Source organism: Onychostoma macrolepis, chromosome 23 (genome assembly GCF_012432095.1).
Source record: "Onychostoma macrolepis isolate SWU-2019 chromosome 23, ASM1243209v1, whole genome shotgun sequence".
NCBI classification, from domain to species: domain Eukaryota; kingdom Metazoa; phylum Chordata; class Actinopteri; order Cypriniformes; family Cyprinidae; genus Onychostoma; species Onychostoma macrolepis.
The window spans coordinates 8522835-8544127 of NC_081177.1; the positions used below are offsets into that span (position 1 = coordinate 8522835).

The window sequence follows — 21293 nt, forward strand, 5'->3', positions numbered from 1 at the left end:
TAAACAGGAACGAAACAAATAAGGAAACAAACAAATAAAAAAAAAAGTAGAAAAACAGGAAAGAAATTCTAAACTTTTTAGAATCCATGTAGGCTAGCTATATATAAGCAGCAGAGCCCACATTTTCAAATCCAATTTTCAACCCACCAGAGAAAAATAAGTATTTATTTTTTATTTTTCCCTAAATATATCGAAACCAAACAGACAGGACATAACTCTTTCACAAATGAAACGCTCGGAAACCGCCGTTTTGCCTTATTTCAAGTCTTTTATTTTACTTCGAGACCCTACAGATGTGATAGGGATTTTTTGTCCACCCCCACCGGCCTGAAAACGCCCCCATCCACCCACTCGGCACTGCTCTAGTGTTGCGGACGCATTTTAATATTAGTTAGACAGCCTGACCCGCATTTCACCCCTCGCGTTCGACTCGTTCCAATAGTTCACTGCCAAGGAGTTATTGATGAGCGAAAAGCGATGAATTCCCTCTGCACATAAATGGCCTCAGATCCTGCACCAGCTCAATAACTAGTTATAATGTAGAGACTTCCAAAAAGCTATAACCGCCGGCGAATTTGCCTGATGATTCATTTGTATATAGGTGATTCCCCCCCAGACACAGATAGATAGATAGATAGATAGATAGACAGACAGAAAATAATTCAGTAGAAAATTCTGTATGTAAAGAAGGTGTGATTTTAGATGGAAGGATATGCCAGTTGTCCAAAACCAGAATCTATTGTGTGTACGCTTGAACGAATGACATTTTAGGCCTATATGATATTTAATGTATGCCCTTTGCAGTAATTTTGAATGATTTCATTTTTGGGCGCATATTTCTTGTCTCAAATATCGAGTCAATTTTAGTTCAGGGGACCTAAGTTGTTCTATAAAAAGTACAAGGCCTTTATTATTATTATTATTTATTATCATTATTTTTATCTTTTGCACTCTTAAGCATTTCAAGTCTGATTTATGTTTGTTTTATATGCGTACTCTTGATTGTGCAAGTTTTCTTTGTCAAGAAATCATGAATATAATTTTACATCATTGATTAATTATTTGAGGTGGGATCAATTTATGAGTTTGTTGTTCGTCTGTTCTTTGTGAACAAAATAGCCTATGTCTTTTATTGATTTGTTTTTTGTTTTTTACGTTATTTTATATGATTTTATATTTATTTATAATTTATTTTTGTTTATTATTATTTTAAGGCTTATCATGTGAACCTGCCATTAAAACAGGTGAGCCGGGTTACACATAGAATTTTGTATTTATATTTTAATGTATGCTATGTAATAATTTAGTTTTATTTGAATGTATATTAAAATATAGCGTTAGATTACACCATATGTAAATAAACAGACAATGTGTAGCCTATTAACATTTATTGTTATGTCTAGCCTACATTTTTAAAAATATTAAAGAGAGCTTATTGGCTCACTAGCACGACAGCTCCTTGCCACTGACACATGGGCATATGCTGTAGTTGTTCGCCGCTATTGTCAGGGAACACTGCCCTCTGTGTTTATACGCAGCGAAACAAGATGGGACAAGAATGTTATACTAGAACAAGAAAATAACGGTAAGACTTACCAATGCAACAATGAGGTCCTCCTTGCCCTTTACGTTCACAATTCCCTCATGCGCTAGAAAGAAAGAAAGCAATTTAGAAAATAAAAATAAATAACTTAAATATACTTGTCTTCTCAGGCAGGTAAGGATATCCTTTCTAACAATATAAAGCGTTTGACACAGATTTACAAAAATCGAAATGCTGTGATGGAAGTCATGCACTCTTTCAATATCCTGGTAAGTATTTAAATTAATATTTGAGTAAATCTCTAAAGTTTATGTAATCAGTTAAAAAAAAAAATAATCATGCATGAAATATGTCTACCAAAATTGCAACTCAATACAAAGTTGCATATATTAATCTGACACCTGCATTTAAATTATTTACTGTTAATTCTGTTTTCATGTTTTTAGTACAACTTCTCTTTGTCTCTCATTGAGGGTGAACTGTCCAAAGGCACGATCCTTTAAAGTAGGACAAGGCTATGTATTTAGCACAGGTTATTTTCAGAACTATTTCCTTGATGAATGTAGTTATTTTTGCAACAATGGAGGACCTAAAATGAATTCCTACTTGGTCGGGTTATCATGACAATTCAGAATAGATTTTTTTTTTTTTTTTTAAGAATGTGGCATGCTTTCTTTTTTCTGGCTTACAGCCTCATAGTATAAGAAAATTAACAGTATGTAAAAGTGAGCATACTGTGAATTCACATACAGTGTTGGGCCACTGTTTGTCATCGAGATGAATGGCAAAAAATAATTTTCCTGAATGTTAACCTTAATACTAAAGCAAGGAAAAGAATATAAGAGCAATGTAATTAAATAACGTATGGTGATGTTATATACATAGAGAGGGAAATATAGCTGTTTTTATGATGTTCAGTATATACTCAATGCTACAATTAACCAAGCTCAACACAGGAAAAAAGGTACACAAAAAAGTACATTTAAACACTATGGTATAATTTCAGCCAAATGTAAACTGTGTTTAGTCATAAAATTCCTGCATTAAAGTCAAAGTATTTGCTATTACATACCAATGTTTTATTGTAGCAAATTCAGCTCATGTTGTCATGACCAAAGGTTTCCTCGATAAATCATAATCTTGACACCTATTTATTAAGAAAACCACCAGTCCAAGTACCAACTTTAATTTTGTTTTTCATTCATTCACCTCATCCATCATTGAATGAAGAAGAGTTTATCCACAAAGAGAACAAAATTACTGTTTTCTATTTATGAAATGCCTGTCCAAACAGGAACCGTCTACAAACAGAATGTGAATTGTTCCAAAATTGAAAGCATTGCCTTGTTTATTTACTCTGCATGCCATGGCATGATTTCCAACTCTGTCATTTACTCATTCTTTCTGAAGGCATCTATGTATTGAATGAAACTGCTGCCATTTTCCATGTATGGGTAGTTAGATAGTAATCTGTTAGATGACAAAAGAATATGTTGAACCCAGAGTAACCTGCACTGGCAGAGACAAAAACAGATGAATATAAAACTATTGCCCCCTATTGGCAGTTAATGTTTTGACACAGTATTCAAAGACTTGATAATATAAAAAGATGCACAAACAGGCTTACTAAAAATAGTGAAGCTAGATTTATTCTTTATTATGAATTCATTATAATGTACTAAGTGTTTCCCTCTCTCAGGTACAACAATTATTATAAAATAAAATGTTTATCTTTTCATAATGACTGAATGTGTCTGTGACGGTTGGTTGTACCACAGTATACACCACATGACCCATTTATTCTCTGAATGACTAACCATTTTCCAAACCCTCACAAAAATGTTGTGTAAAATGCTGCATATTTAACATTATATTGATAAATATTCTAGTCAGTGTACAATAGGGAATATCATCCACCTCAATCAACCTTTGAGTGAGTAAAACCTGCACTCTGAGCAAAAAATGGTACCAACAGATATCAGCTATACACTTCTGCTTTGATGTGATAAAAACAGTGGAGTACATTCATATGTCATTGTCAGTATTGTTATTCTTAGATAACTGAATAAACACATAAATATGAACACAACATAATCTGAGAAAGGCATCTATGTAAATAAATAAATAAATAAATAATAATAATAAATCAACAATTAATTTTTTTTCTTTCTAATGTAATTGTTTAAATGTTTCTAGATTTCTGATTTATGGGAAAAATGGACATTAAATATTAAATACAATCATGGCCCAGATCATTTAATCAAATGAATATCAAATAAAATAGGCTATTTCTTGCTTATACAAGTAACTTTATCAACTTCAACTTAATAACAACTTTAACTTAATACTAACTGAAGTTCTATCAAATTCAATATTTTAGAAAGGACACTTGATATCAGCTAAAACCCCTCCTACTGCTTTTAATAAATTGAAAAAAACAAAAGAAATCTGACTCTTATCATATTCACATATTTTTCAAAATAATGTTTGTCTCTATTTTTTTTTTATTTTTGTTAAGGTAAACTGAACTGAAATGGTAAAAGACATAAAATAAGGGTACATTAATTGCAATCCACAGTTTTCTTGATTAAACCTCTTTTGAGTTGGTGATTAAATCGGCCTTATAACATTTTTTTTCTTTTCTCAGCTGCATGGCAAAAAACAACAACAACTAAATTTCAGACCCTCATAAAACAACCAGTGTTATATCTGTTATATATATATATATTTGTATTGTATTGTATTGTAGGAGTATAACTCTTGCACAGCAAAATGGCCTGAATTAGTTCATAAAGCCAAAACTGAGGCATTAGTTATTTTTATTTAAATTAAGTTCTCAAAATATATCACAGGCCTCCACAGAATAGAAACACAGCAGTGTGAAGATGGCAGTGGAGTTTCCTCTCAGCAAAGATCACAGTGCACAGATTAAAGAGAACATTGTGGATGAACAGAGCAGTCTGACTTCCTCTGTTTCCAAGCACAACATCATAAAGTAAGATATGGCTTAAACTTTTCATACCATGATTATAATGGTCAAGTGGAGCCTCATCTGTCAAATAAAGACCACTGAATATCCGGTGTTGAAAACCTACAAATAACAGTGGTAAAAAATGTCATATGCATTGTATAAAATATACTTGCTCATTTGCCTTTGAACAATTTAGTCATTTCAGTTTTTTTTTTTTTTTTTTTTGGTTAATCATGTGACTCTACCTCACCATCCTCACTGCCCTGTACATGACCCCACCACACAACACCACATCTTCTCTGCCCTGCACATGACCCCACATTATGTCCGATCTAAAGATCTATGTTCTGCGCTCTCATCTGCAAACCAATACAAGATCAGCTTCTCACAGTCCTTCACCTTCAATTTTAACACAACATACGTATCCTAGGCACAAACTAAGCACTTTTCGACATACAAAAGTGGGGTATTTTTATATACGCACATTCTGTGATACCAGATCGCAAATACTTAGGTGCATATAAATTACGATCCAAGGCAAAAGTTTTTACACATGTACAATGCTTTTAAGATGCTTTTTTGAGTACATACGAATCATGATCTACAGAATTAGATTTGAAGCTCTTGCCAGAACAATAATTCTATATCAATGCCAAATTAACAGTAATATACAAATGCACAAGCGTACACTCTAGACCTTTGAAATTGATCAAAACTGAACAGATGAGGACACATTGGCGCATCACTTGACACAATTTCTCCATGAACTATTAAATTACATCCTTGATTAATTCCCGAGGGTGTTGCGGAGGAAAGTACATATTTAATTAAATAGAGGAAAACAAGATTATTAACTTACTGCAACCGCCTGGGATCCATTTGGGAGAGTCGAACTTCTACAGACCCTGACGCGAGTAACCCACACTAACAGGCTCTAAGCCGTTCTCTCAGAGATAAGACTAGCCAACAGCTGCGATTACGGACAGTTAACATTATATATGATGTAAATATATTGAGGGTTTGTCAGGTCTTGCAGGCCATAAAACCCACTTTAATGACCCCACGTGCTCTTCCTGCACCACTCACTGGTCCTGCTTTGGGCAATTGGCATAAATAACCCTCAAAACTTCAAAATACGTGGCAAGAGAGCTAAAAAAAGAGGGGTTTGTGTAAAAAGCAACATAGCAACCACAGTAACTCGCAATGTGGCCCATTCGGTCAAGATAGCGAGTGTAGAAATTGAAAGAAGCGTGGAAATTTACATTGAATCTCCAATATAGGTGAGTGAGATGATTCTAAAATGAAAGCACTTTTGAAACAGTAGTATAAATTGACTAGCTGCCTGTTTTTATTTTCAGATTAGTGTGCATATATAATGTTAACGGTCATACATACATATATATATATTATATATATATATATATATATATATATATATAGAAATATATAGATTAAAATGTTCCGTGGCATTTCCAATAAGTTACATCGAGCGCGGAGAAGGCATGAATTAAAAACTAAAATATGTCAAACAAACAGGAAAGGAGCCTGTAGAACGAGTCTAAAATTTGCATTTTGTACACGCGGGCAACGCTCTTGTGTCCTTTGCTTGACACGGGCCTGATTTCGGCGCATAGGGTGACTGACATCATATGTCTCATTATCTAAATGACAAATTTCAACAATAATGTAGTAGCATTAGCAATTCACTCTTAACGTCTTTAATTATGTGCTTCACACGATGGACGATTAATAACGCTGTTGTATCATACTGCAAGTGCATTTTCGAAAAATAATTCGTGCATTCATAATTTAGTTGGACAGTATGTGTAAACTATCTTATTGTTTTTATGAGTTCTGTGTACCAAAACGTCACTTTGAAATGTTTGTGTAAACTTCCGCCGATCTGTTAAAAAAGGAAACAGTTGTCAGTGTGTGATGGGTGAGAGGAAGTGCTGTAAAAGTTTATTGGGGTCATAAAGTTTTATGTGCCTCCGTTTAAGGGCTACTGTAAATAAGTGACCAGAGCGTTAAAGCTCAATCATGTCTCATCAGTGGAAGTATACACATTCAGACTTGGTCCTCGATGGACGCACGAATGTTGATCAAAATCATATTAAATTCGCGCAGAACCATTTCCTCTCTTAACTCTGCTCGATTTATCAAACGGGCCTTGAGTGCACGAATGCATTGTGTAAAGAAAGACTCATTTTTTTGTTCCTGTTGCTTCAACAGACAAAAAAATAATAATGTTAACAATAGGATATTCTTTACGGTTAATCAAGTTTATTTACAATGATACCACATTGGACGTTTTATTGGACACAGATGGCTTTTAACCCAGAAGTGGGGAAACTTTCTGATATGTTACCACTATTGACAATTTAATCTTATTACTGTAATAATACATTACTGACTGGAAAACTATCGATGTGGCTTAACAGTGAAACTTCGAAAACAAACTGTTGGAATAACAGAAATAATGGATCATAGAACAAATGCGGTTCACACAAAAGTAGGCCGTGTAGCTTGTTTGGTATGAGAGGTATCAATAAGCCACTCCTTACAGTCGTTACAGGATGCCCTATATATGCTCCTTAAGTGTACAGTGTATAGAAACAAAAGTCAAGGTACCTGCCTGAAAAAAATAGCCCCCAAAAACATAGTCAGTAAAAAAACAAAATGTTCTGTTTGCACAGTATTTAAACAGACATAATTGTCAAGAGAAAATTACCATTTGGCTGCTGGCTGACAGACAACATGATACACAGCGATTAATATGACACTATAGTTGTTGCATTATCATAATGGCGTGCGGTTTACCATCCTTGTGTGGATATCATAGTTGTATAGATGTATTTACGACAGAAAGTACAATGGATAAAAAGACAAGTCCCATCAAAAACCAAAATGCAATGGGCAAATTGATGAATGTTCAAGCAAAGCACCACATTATTTGCACTTACATTTAAGTCAACGTAACTGGATGCAGGCCTTGGTATATTATGTAGGTTATTGATACAAATGATTTTAGTAAAGCATATTCAAATAAAGTTTAAGCTCATACATTATTCAAATAAGCACCTCCTGCACTCAGGGGAGGGAGCACTATCAATAAATATTGAAAATATGGACATATTCACATAACAACATGATATTGTAGACAAATGAAAGACACCAACTGTTGTCAACAAGAAAATCTATTTTAAATCGTTTGTTGTTTCAGTACAACTTAACACTGCCTTTATTTTCAAGCTGAAGCCGTACACCACGTTATTATAGTCCTCCTTTCACTTTCAACTTTGAGTCCTTCTTCCACTTCATGCGACGGTTCTGGAACCAGATTTTAATTTGGCGCTCGTTCAAGCAGAGGTTATTGGCAATCTCGATACGTCTGCGACGTGTGAGGTATCGGTTGAAATGGAACTCTTTCTCCAACTCCAGAGTCTGGTACCGGGTGTAACTGGTTCGTGACCTTTTACCATCAGATTCTGAGGTGGCATCAGAAAGATATTGGGTTACCTATATTTGTAAAATTTGATCGACTGTCGTCCTCATGCATATTATTATAAAATTAATTTTCATAATCATTGATGAAGTTGCCACCAAACACAGTCCATAGAATGCAATATGAAAACATCAAGCATTATGAAATCCAAAATGAAAACAGTGGACAGGTGGTATGACGCTAATGTTTATTTATTCTGAAATAAGAAAGTGTCATGCACAGAAAAAACACAAACGTAATGAAACAATCATAAGTGTGAGAAGGCCACGAGCATGTACTGACACAAAATATTGTAAAAGCTGAGCAAAAAAGACACTGCGATTGCAATGCCTCGGTATTTAGAGAATGCAAACTGACATAATAGTTTTGCTGTACTTTACTCCAGCGGTGAAGAGTGCAACCGGAAACAAAATGCATGTGTATGCAAAGATTCGTTTGAAATCCCACTTCACTATGCGTTAATAACATGTAAACTCCCTTTAATTCTTAAAGCAAGAAATAATACGTAAATTTACGTCATGAATTTTTTGCTTTTCTTAACCAATTATTTCTCCATAAATTTGACCGGAGATCACCTCTTCACAGTAACAGGACAGGTTTACGAGCAATAGATGCCTTTGTCATAAAATTTACGGCCGCTAGTTTTATTATTTCCTGCGTTTGGCCTATAAAACTCAAGAGGAAAAATATGGAGCGACAAAACAGGGTAGGAAGGAGATGCAATGACGAGGATGAGATGCGTGCAGTTTTCTTCTCTTCTAAAACAAACTTTAAACGTAACTTTACCGTGGCTCATGTGTAGCTTTGTCATCCACGGATATATCTGCGGCTGCGACTGGTTCTGTCGCTGAGTCGAATTAGTTTGTTGCTTAATCGCTGAAGTAGTCTCCATTTTGATATCGTCTGTGCGGCTCTTGCCGCTGGGCTTCTCCATAACTTCCATATTCCCCTCGGCTTTTTGGCTCAACAGTCCGTGACTTAGGGGGTTGTACCCGTGAGTGCTTACAAAGCTACGAGAGCCCGGAGCTGAACAGGACTGTGTTCGCTGAACTGCTGCACTGCTCCTTGCACGGTCGGTTGTGTTTATCGCCTCCCGTTTCAAAGAGTTGGAGGGGATTTGAGAACTGAACGATCCGCCGAGATCAAGTCCTTCGTACGCGTAATTGGACTCGTGGAACTCAGAGTGAGCTCCATAGTTGCCAAAAGTGTGCATTCTACAAGAGGAGGCGTCTTGCGTTTGCTTAGAAAACGACTTTCCAACGTATGAGCTCATTCTATTTCCAAAACAATATAACCTTGCAGAGATTCACAAAAAGCACTCGGTCACGACAGAGACGGAATCAGCTAATAAAGTATACATAAGTTGTTTAGAAGTTTTATTTGTTTATTGGGCTTTATTTGTATTTCTAGAGGATGTTAGGCTTGTCCTAAAAAAGAGCAGGATTTATAGGTGGAGGAAATCATTTTCTTTTTTTTCTTGATACGACGTGTAATGCCCAAATATGGAATGTTTAAATAGAATCACGTGCAGCTCCTGGCCACTCATAAATTGGCTTGATCCCCAGGAGGTTATTGATAGACAGGGAAACGTGTCCGATAACTTCTCGGTATGGAAATCATCTAAGGGTCTGGGCTAAAAAGGGCGAGACCGTTAGACAAGAGCGTCATCTGGCGTCTAATACTGGACAGAGCGGTCTCACACACGCGCGGGCGTGCAGACACACACACACATACACACACACACACACACACACACACACACGCACACACACACACAGACTTGTGCAAACAAGATGATGGACGAGATACGATGTGACGCGATGTTATGACACATCAAATGACAAGACAATATGAAAAATATGGAGTATACTATTATCACATTAGTTACATATATGACAAATTTGTCCATCTCCAGTTTCACAGTAATGTATTGGGTTTTTGAGTGTTTTGTGTGTGTGTTTTTCTTCAGAATTTGAGAAGTTATGTCTATTGTGATCATAAGAGAACTATACACTGCGTCAATACATGTGCATTTGTTGCAGCGGCATCCCAAAACCCACATGTGATTATTTATCGCAGAACAACTGATTCAGCTTTATGCCACTAGACGCAAAGCAAACGTGGTTAGAAAGGTTTTTGTCAATTAAGCATTGTCGCTGTGTCATGAAATAAGCAATGCTTTATTAAATTAAACTTGTTAAGCCGTCACATTAATCATTAGGTATATTAACAATAATTGGGTGCATTGTTCCATTAAAATAACTGGAGTTTGGACAAGTTAAATTGTAGTTAAATGAGTACAATTACAGAATAAACCAAAGTCCGATGTAACCTTGAATTTCATTTGTTGTTAATGTGGATTTGAATCAAAAACTCACAGAAATATGTGGGCCTAAAAGTTCGTAAATAAAAACTTCTTCAAAGCGAAAAAGTGTGTAAAGCCTTATAATTTTTTCTCAGTTCTGAAATCCTTTATGATGCGTGAAAAAAGCTGGAGTCAAAACAATACAGTTTTTTGTTTTCATCAATTTTATTAAATAATACACAGTTTACATAAACAATATAATTGCGTAACAAGGTATATGTTTGTTTTCATATGGGTGTGATTCACACTTTAAGACAAGTTTATATGCATACAACTACAAGTATGATGAAATGTATGTTTTTGAAGTTCTCTCATAGTTAATGCGCCAGTACAGCGGCATTTTCAACAACAGAACACTGACAGGGCAAAGGCAATATTAAGAAAAAAAAGAAAGAAAAAAAATGCATTAAGGATTTAGGTAGTATAGTTCATCCCGTCAGTGCTTGTTTCATTGTACAAATATGCATCCACAAAAAACTGAATGTGCATATAAGAAGTTTCCTTCACTTCTGGAATGCTTAGGGTACTGTTTAGAGGCTTAATAGTTGGGGAGACGCAGCCTACTTATCAAATTCGAATACATTTTCATCTAATGTAATTTCTACTAGCCTATAGCAACATGATAATACTAGAACCACACAAATAGTTCATCTGTGGCATTGTCACCACACAGCCAATAAGGAGCTTTTTTCAATACAAAGAGAAGTGAATTACATTATGGTGGATAACATGTGCGTCTTTCTCTCTCTTAATCTCTCCATTTGTTTCAACGTGTGTATATTTTAGTGGCGTGGTGGTTGTTGTAGAGCTTGTGTATGGTATTCAGGTCGGAGGAGGAGGGGGCAGTCAAAGGAATAGCAGAGTATACAGTCCATGCATTAATATTTGCAAATTCTCAGAGTTTAGGTAGTTACGTTGCAGTTAACAGGCGTTCGAGAACGAGAAATGGATTTCCTAATCTTTTTTTTTAGCTTCCTCGGTTTCCTCCTCGGTCTCCTTCTCGGTCTCTTGAGGAGTACCCGTTGATTCGCTCCCCGGTACAGTAGAAGTTAGATTGGTCTCTTTCTTCCATTTCATGCGCCGATTCTGGAACCAGATTTTGATTTGACGCTCGGTTAGGCACAGAGCGTTGGCGATCTCGATGCGTCTGCGTCTGGTTAGATACCGATTGAAGTGAAATTCTTTTTCCAGTTCCAAGGTTTGGTATCTCGAGTAAATCTGGCGACCTCTCCTTCTGTCTGACCCGTACCCAACTCCTGTTGTTGAGAAAAGTGAAAATAAATTATATATAGTTCACACACAGAAAAATATAAATATAAATGCTATTTAAAACACGTTTGAAATCCTGGTGAAATAATTTGCTTTGTGCGTATTTACAATTTTTACAAAAATGTTATTTTTATTTATAACGTTACTAATATAACAATTTGTTAAAATAATGTATTTACCTATATTACAAGCACAAAGCAACGCGAAACGTTAACATTTCGATTTTCAGTGTTTCTAAAACATTTCTTTCAACTAACTTTTGTTATCGTGGTTCTTTTTTTCAAACAGTACAGCGGAAGAGCTAAGTTACATTTTAACATAGTAGTGCATGCTCTTAAAATGGTTCCAAATGTACATTTTGTTGTATATTTTTCTAACGCACTCACACTTATTGCACAAGTTTTTGAAATAATTTTGGCACTCGAGTATTAAAGGAGGTAGCCAAATGGGATTCCCCTCTCTGGAAAAGGGGGCTTTTATAGTCTGATGATTTAGTAGTGGTTTATGAGGCCATAAAATGTAGCTACTCTGTTGATAGGACGTATCGTAAAACAGACCAATTCCACCAGGGTATGTCCCAAGTCGCAGTAAAAACTCACCGCTGTGCGAGTTCATGCGCTGCATCCACGGGTAGATCTGAATGTTGTTCCCTTTCTGTTCCTGTGTTCCTGCACGAGCTTGTTCCAGGTTGTACTCCTGGGCAACGTGGCTCTGCGCATTGAGTCCCATACTAGTTTGCCTGCAACTGGGAAGCACATCCTTATCTTGAAGAAACACGTTAGATCCATACTCGTACGGTCCTCGACTTGATCCAAACACAACGTTATCTTGAGGTGAATAGAAGGGGGACGCATAAATCCGGTTTTGGGTCACTGTAGTGCCATAAGACGAAAAATGTCTGACTGAATCATATGTGGTCGTGTTCAGTGGCATGTTGGGCAAAACCTCTTGCCCACCAGATAAATGGCACGAGAGCGACGGGTTCGCGAAATACGAATTCATACCTTTCCTATCGCCCTCTCATCAACTCACCCTCCTATCTTATTTCCCCTCTCTTAATCTTACACTTTCTTTCTCTGTGCTTTGGGGTCTGCTTCCTTCTGTCACATACACACGTCTCCCGCCTGCTCTCCTAACTCTCTTTCAAATGAACTTCAGAAGGATTTCAATAATATTAATTTCCAGTCTCCGGTTAAGACGCGCAAAGCAAGTGTTATAGCCAAGGCTTGGCTCATGGAAGGACAATATGACAGCGTCACCTGACCACTTTCAGCCAATTGAATGCGCTGTGTACGGAGGAATATCGAGCTTGTAGCTTCTTATCCTTGTGGCTTCAGTTGATAATGTTTAAGTAAACACACACAAAAATACAGAATAGGCACTCACACGAACAATCAATTATGCCTTTTTGTGCATTAATCACCGAGTTAATCTGTTCTATGCGCCGGTACAAAGCTTCTCCACGTGCATTGTGAAGATAAATCTACACTTATAATCGTGCGTTTTACAACGAGCTAATTTTCATCTTAATGAATTACCAGTAAGATCACTTTTACAGTTGATTGTTGTCGGTGACGTATACCAAGCTGTATATATTTATATTTTATAATATGACAATACTAATCATAACTATATGTAGCCTATTTCTTCTTGACGGAACAACTTTATTACTTCATTACAACTCCTCGGTGGATCATGTAACTCAGATTTTAACCACTAAATAGAACCCTTTGTTTTAAAAAAGAAAATGACCTAGGGCTAATTGCTACAAGGCTGTTTACGCCTTATCTACGCAAATATTGCTTACCCTTCCTTTTTCAAGACAAATTTCACAATTTCATTCAAAAAACTGTGAATAAATCTGCTGATGCACATTTCATGTCATATTATTAGAATTATTCGCGGCATTGTCGTCAGTCAACAAGTTAAAGGACTACACTATTCTTTGTGTTATTCAGACAGTATATATTTCCCTATAACGTTTGTTTCTCTCTCCGATTTCCTCGGGCTTTTATTGCGCTGAAGGGGAAACGTCTGTTCTTTTCCTTTCCCCATTTGTAATGTATTGATAATTTCAATGGTAAAAAGAACCTAAGTAAGGAGGGGGGAAGGGGCATCTTACTAAAGAATGCGTCAAACGCGCCTTGGTGCCATAAAAGTCACAAAACCAACTGAGGACTTCCAGCTCTGAGGCAATTATCCCTTTGAATGTATGGGGGCTGTGCAGCGAGTCTCTTATCTTGTGGGCAGAAAGCTGCTCATTTTTTTAGCATGCAACTTTCTAGGGTATGCAGAATGATTATGAATGAAAACAATACTATGAGAAATCTTTACAAAATTTAAATACTTTTGACTATTAATTTTATTTATAAGGTTTATTTTTACAGAATTTCTTACAGTGATCATTTATGCAAACGATCTGTTGAACAATACAAATATAACTGTTCTGCTTCATTAAATAATTGCAGCTACATTAATGGAAAGCTCAATTTACGTTATCATGTTTGAAGAATCAGTGGTGGGAAAAGTACTAGTTTTAACCGAATAGTTACGGTATGCTCCATGACCTTAATGCAGGCCACATGACGGAACGTGTGAGGCCAAAAACAGTGGTTTAGAAAGAGGTGCGCAAAACACGAGATTGACAGAACAGTAAAATTTACTTCCAGCCCGACAGTGAGAAAAGGCATTTAGCAGCTATAAAACAGGCTAATCTGCTTAACGACTGATTAAATGCATACATTTTTCTTTATATCCTAACGTAGCTCACCTAAAAACTGGATCAATCAGTATCAAGGATTAATGTTTTTGATGGGTTGTCATATTTTGGACAAAATTTAAGAGCGACAAAATGCAACCCTTCTAGGTAAATCTCTACTAGGAGAATATCTAAACATCAGTATGGTAAGTGCTATTTCATCAGTTTATGACTGCTGCATATGAATATGATTAAATATCTTCCGAAGTTAATTTATTGACGTTTATCCTAGTAGTAATAATAACAATAATAATAATAATAATTTAAAACGGGCTGCAATAAAAGTAATTAAAAATAAAAATAAATAAATTACGGGCCGCAAAATTAATACACTAAATATAAGCTAGTAGTCATTATGGCGATGTGGACCATAAAGTATTAATATGATTTAATTTATACAATATTACACCATGCATACTGTGGAAAGAAACTAATAAAAGTAATATATAAGTGTAATAAAAAATATTTCTTGCGTGAAAAACGGGTGCTCACGTTTTACCATATTTCATTCATAGCCTTAAGACTGTGGAAATTGAACAGTTGCTAGTTTAAATATTTGAAATGCAATAAACTTTTTTTAAATTTATTTTTTTACAGCAATAATTTGTAATGTTTTTTTTTATTATTTTATTTTTATATATATATATATATATATATATATATAATTTAATCAGGCCTACATTTTCATTACGCTAGTAGCCTACGATATGCCATTGATACGCAAAAATATTTAGATAGCCTACAGGAAAGCACGCTGCTAAAAGCAAACTAAAGAAGCATTATCAATTCGGAAATCATTTAATTGTTTAAGTAAATGACCAGACTATGTTATTCGACGTGTAGTTTGGCGGAATTGAGATCAGATACTAAGTGTAGGTTGTATCTATATATCTGACTCTTTGATGTTCAATATTGCTTCAACGACTTTGAACTGAAAGCCTTTGATGGGGAGATTTTTAATAATGTGATCTATTTTACAGCATCAGTCTTGTGAATGAAGTAGCGAGTAAAACACACCACACTTAGTCTGCAGTTGGTATGTTGATGTGACTGAGAGAAAGAGCTTTAAGTGTTTTATTGCAGCCCTTAAGACAAATCGCACGGTTGTGTTTTAGCGTTTGAAGAGGCAATAAATAGACATCCCGTTTGGCCTGTATTCTCTTTACACTCGACGAAACTACGCACTAATGTGCGCCAAAATCGTACTTGCTTCTAATGCGTAATATACGTGATGTGATGATCTGGAAAAAAGCAAGCAATGCACATCCTAACTGTGCTCTGTAATGGCCTAGTCTGCGCATTCTCGAGTTAAATGAATGTTATCATTGGCCTATTTATTTGTAACGGATGTTCACAATTGCAAATTCCAACGATGAGTCTTCTAGCTTTCTTATCCAAGCCCAACTTTCCTACCCTGTCATCTATGTCGATGTATCTATGCAAAAACAAAATCCATAATAGTAACGTGACAGCTGTAACAGAGTTTCATGTGCAGCTAAGCACTTATAACAACACACGACCCGAAGGGGCATTATGGTTTTTAACTAGCACAAGATAATTCTGTGAAATTATGTGGCCGCGTAATGACCTCCATGAATAAGATGTTTTGAAGTAGAGCGAACTCACATTGCCCTGCGGTTCTTGTAAGGAAATGTTTGGAATTGAAAGTTCGCCTGGAATTTGTTTTCATTTTCGTGGCAACTCTGAATTATGCCTTCTATGATTCAAATTCAATAGCGGTGGCAGACACGAGACTGGCGCAAAGTTTACACAAATGATAGTCAGATGGTAATAAATGTGTCAATTTCATAAACCTGTTTAGAACATTGCTATTAACCTTAAGAATAACTGTAATACACAAATGAATAAATCTTATGCACCTTATATACGTACAGGCACAAGGATTAGTTAAATAGACTCCATTTTTAATGGCAAACAAAAGACAGTCATTATTCCGAGGCAAAGAGGAGACTCACAGTAGAACAACCCCGCCCTCCACTCGCTTCATGTCTCTCACTTACACACAAATACACACATGCACATCGACGAACCATATGCGAGCCCACACAGAAGCATTCTGCCTTAATAAATTACCACTCAAGCTTTAAAAAATAGACAAAATGAATTCACACAAACTTAGCTTTAAATGAGACGATCTGTTCTTAACATTTCACATAACACAAGTTATTTTTAACAATTCCATTACTAAAAAAAATCTTTGTCTTTAGCAGCAGCAGATGTATGTTCATAATAACTGTTTTTTTTTGTTTCCCTCCATTCCAGCCTCATATGTGGATTTCAAGAGGCCCATGACGGAAGATCTCAGCTCTAATTTTTTGATTCAGCGGAGTACCAACGGATTTTATTAGCATTCTATCCCATAATAACATAGTTCATTGGCTATTCAATCTATAGCTTCATGTTTGTCAGTATTGTTTTATTATCATGACATAAGATGGCAATAAAACTAATTTAAAAATAAACGGACTGTTTTCCTGTAATTGTGTTTTGAAATTGTACTATTTAATAATTATTTATTTATTATTAGTATTAATTAGTAAAAAGCCACCATACACACATAATAATTATGAATATTTTCTATAAATAATTTTTCAAATGAGTATATTAATACGAATATACATGATGAGAATGCTATTAAAGCAATGATTTTGATACAAATTTATGGTGTCATTTCTTCACCAGCAAATGCCAAACACATTCCCACATGAAAATTGAGATCTGAATTTAATGTGGGCAGTTGCTCTTCCTGACTTTAGGCTCTGTATAATGCCTTGCATATGGAGCAGGCACAAGGTGGCAGTGTTGTTTGATTTAGTCCTCAAGGAATGACAGTGTTGGATGATTGAACACGTGTGCGCAGCGTGAGAGAAAGAGAGTGAAAGAGAGAGAGAGATGTTGCTGATCCTGATTCCGTGAAAAATTAACATACGTGTATATCGTTCAATGAGTTGTTTGCTATGTACCTCAAGGCCTTTATGCTTTACAGGTATGTGAGTAGGTGATCGAGTGTAAATGATTGTGTGAACGTTTGACACTATTTTATCATTACAACTCGGACACAACCAGGATACATCAGTTTGAATACAAGTTAACGAGACTAGTTACATTTTTGCCCTGTCTTTCAAAATATAACTCACTCATAAATAATTAACATTTTCCAATGACTTATAGCGATGAATTATACTAAACTGTAATCTAGAAAGAAAATAGTCTATGACCGAATACCCATAGCCCGAGTGCAAGCCATAGTCCCATAATATGGGTTGAACACAGTTTTTGGTAAAAGGCCCGACATTCATTCGTGTTTTCTATGTAGGCTCATTTGCACATATTCATAAAGCTATAGCCTACTATTAAGTCATGCAGGTAAACAAATGCGAGCTCAAGTATCCAGTACACCCGTATCAAATAACCACAATCAAAATACAAAACCTGGCCAAGCGTATATTTGACTATTTGAAAACAAGCTCACAACCACACCCAACTTAACTTAACTTAAAAATAGTATATTCATTGTCGCCGAGACAAAAAAAGAAGTCAACAATAGGACCAGAAAGCAACACAAGTCACTTGTCAACGAGGCTGTGCGTTCACAATCAATAAAGTATTAAGGGAAACGCCAAAATACAAGTAGGCTACGTTTACATACATTGCATGCCACTCTTGCACATCTCTTTTGACTCGAATACAGTGCTGTCAAATCTTCGTATTCTGTAGCTGCGGGTCTGTAAGAAGCCAATAAGGAGCGTAGAATCATTTACTTACCAGCGTTCGCTGTTGTCTGTGACGCACGTTCGGTGGTGTATAGAAGCAGATCATACTAGGCAACGGCACTAGGATCCCATTCTCCTGTGCTCAGGAAAATGTAATCTTTCGAGGAGAAATGACCATATTTACGCACTCTAACCCCTCACGCTCCAGCTATCGGGGCTGTTTCCCCCTCAAGGGAATGAGATAGGTAGAAAGGAGACTGGGGAGGCGGCGACGTCTGAGGACAGTCAGTCATTGCTAGCGATGAAGCAGACGAGACAAGATGGTGTTATAGAGCGTTTTAAAAATCCGCCTCAGCTAGCGAGTAAACAGAAAACGGGAAAAATGTCTGGTGCTAAGATCATTTCAACACCACCGCGAGCTCGCAAGTCGATAGATGGGGAGATCCAGGGGAAGACAACAGCACAAAGTTCATGTTCATAGAGTGAGTACCACGTGGTCTGACGCAACCAATGACCGCGTGTATTCAGTCGTAAACTTTTATTACTTAGCTGTAAATTCCCCCTCTAAACAACTAGGAATGTGTTACGTTTCACCCTCTCTCAAAGATCGCATTTCCCATTTTCTTCTTCCTTTTTCCTTTTATTGTCTGCTAAATTGATGGCACTGATAACAGTATTATATTCGTCATATATTGTGAAAAATTATTTATTAGTCTAATGCTATTAAGGCTTAATGATAACATTAACATTTTGTGACGGTGGATATTCTGAAAATTGTGGAACAGTACTATAATGGAAAAAAGTATCATGCAAAAAAGTGTAGGCCTATTAGTTGTTAATAACTTGCACAAGCCCTATTTTGCTGATGAGAATGTGTGAATATAAAATGAAATATCCTTGTATACTCATAACTCCATTTTGCTCAAATAAATAAATAAATAAGATTGCTATTTATAATTAAACGTCTAAAAATCTAATACAGCAAATATTTATTTATTTATTTTAACCATGGGGCTGTCCTTATTTACCCCATTTGACCCTTTAGAGATTTTGTTTTGGGCTCATCGTTCCCAGAAGTTGGTTGAGTTTATGTCTGTAGCAGTTCGGAGCACATTAAAGCATGAATCAGAATCACTTGGATACAGATAGTTCTCATAATAGGCACTCGTTTAAGATAAAGTTGAAGTAATCACATAATTTCAAAAGCATTTATAAGAACAAAATATTTATAAAGAGCACACCGATGCGTTTATTACGTCAAAAACTTGTCTCACAAAATTATCATTTAGCCTACAACTGGATGTATTCATTGTGTATAGAAGCACTTGTAAAAGAGAACAAAATAAAGTTAAAATAGTTGCTCAGTATTGCAGTTCTTTTGAATTTTATGTATTTACAAAAATACTTTTGACATGTTTAAAAGAACCGCAAAAGTTTGACTGCTCTGCACTGAACAAATAATACTATTAATGCTAAAAAGACGCCTCTCCGTCAGACAGCAGTGCTATATTATCATTATATTATCAATATAATTCATTAATTCATATAATTAATGTAACATAACTGAACCTATATGCTGAACATATATATATATATATATATATATATAGCCTATATATACGTTCAGTTATGTTTCATTAACTATATGAATTATATTTTTAAAATACTTCAAGACTGTAGGAGTTCTGAAATTGACGTGTCTGACAATTTTAAAGTTCAGAAATGCACACTTCAGTGTTGAATTATGATGCAGGCAAGTAAAACACATTGTTTTGCTGAGGCTTTACCTTATTTTTCAGTGGCTAACGCTATTTATCATCGTAGCTGCTGGTCATTTGCTTTCTATAAACGAAATTCGTTATATGATCTTGAGTGGTTAATTGAATTGTATTAGAATCATTCATTGCAAGTTGATAGCATTAAAAAATATATATATTTGCCTTAAACATTCTTTCAAGTAGGTAATTGTAACATGTAATGCATGCAAATAACTGAGCAAAAACAAAAGCAAAGCAAAACGCCAAGTTTATTTTATGGCATTAATAGGCTTTAACTTAAAGATTTCATAGCTAAACCAATCGACATTAGTTAACAAGTCCATGTAAGCCATATAAGTTTCACCTAAAATTAATTTCTTTTCACTACTTCATTTCACCCTATATCTTTTTAGTTTCATACCACAAAGATAAACACTATGCAAATGGATATACAAATACTGAATGCTGCATTTAGGTAAAAAAAACAAAAACACAATTATTTAACTGAAGAGCATGGCCAAGAGCCGGGTAGGTTTTTCCCTTTAATTAATCCATTTTCACTAGGCTACTATTTTCCTAATTTTATAGCACAACAACCAAAAATAGAGTAAATATGTGTACATATGACAACTTCCACTATTATAAAAGTTAAATAAATAAATAAAATACATCACAAACATATACATGCAGCCATGCATACATACACTTAAAGCAGTCCCACGTCCACGTTGCTTTCCTTGTGTCTTGTTCTAGCCTGTCTGCACTGCACAGAAATCAAAAGGCAAAAACGTCTGCCCGGATGCGACACTGTCGGGTTTACACCACCAATAAAGTTTACTGCAGGTATAGTAAAGCCCTCATTTGGAATGTAACAGCAGTGCAATACAAAGGCAAGGCGGATGGACAATGACCACTACAATTGTCACTACCACAGGAACTTCCTGAAAAGGTCTATGCCTTAACTAAAAATATCTTTTTTTACAACAGGGGACCATCCAACACCCTAACAACAAAAGGAGAGTGAAATAAACAATTAAACTCAAAATGGTACCTTACAGTTTTAATATCCCTGTTAACTGGTTTTGTTCAAGTAAAGAATATTATTTAACATAACTGAATCAACCTAAATACATAAATCAAAACTCATTTTATGGATTAAATGAGATAGAAATGCTTATTTAATGTAACAATTACCACTTTTTACAGTGTACGTTATTTATTACTGTCAGTATTAGATTATTGCATACATGCAAATCCAAGAAAACGTGCAAAAGTCTTAGCTTTGCACTTTTTTTTTTAAATTGTAAAAGTATCATTGTATCAGTATATGCAGATGTCGCTTATATCGAGATTTTAAGCGCCTACCTGTAGCTACACTTTAATCATTCGTA

At 35.5% G+C, this 21293-nt stretch overlaps 3 protein-coding genes across 5 annotated transcripts in view; all 3 read right to left on the reverse strand.

The window, feature by feature from the left end:
- hoxc10a (homeobox C10a) overlaps positions 1-21293 on the reverse strand; it is a 106079-nt gene that overhangs the window by 15447 nt on the left and 69339 nt on the right. For all 3 annotated transcript variants that reach the window (XM_058762655.1, XM_058762654.1, XM_058762657.1), the window contains one exon: positions 1597-1649. The gene's annotated coding sequence lies outside the window, so the exon portion shown is untranslated. The remainder of the gene's footprint in view (positions 1-1596; positions 1650-21293) is intronic.
- Positions 4669-9471, reverse strand: hoxc5a (homeobox C5a). Its single transcript, XM_058762667.1, has 2 exons — positions 8806-9471; positions 4669-8002 (listed from the first exon to the last, which is right to left on the reverse strand). Exons 1-2 carry the CDS (start codon positions 9290-9292, stop codon positions 7788-7790), a joined length of 702 nt encoding a protein of 233 aa, XP_058618650.1. The 5' UTR covers positions 9293-9471; the 3' UTR covers positions 4669-7787.
- Positions 10249-18185, reverse strand: hoxc6a (homeobox C6a). The gene is made up of 2 exons (XM_058762666.1): positions 12253-18185; positions 10249-11640 (listed from the first exon to the last, which is right to left on the reverse strand). Exons 1-2 carry the CDS (start codon positions 12653-12655, stop codon positions 11339-11341), a joined length of 705 nt encoding a protein of 234 aa, XP_058618649.1. The 5' UTR covers positions 12656-18185; the 3' UTR covers positions 10249-11338.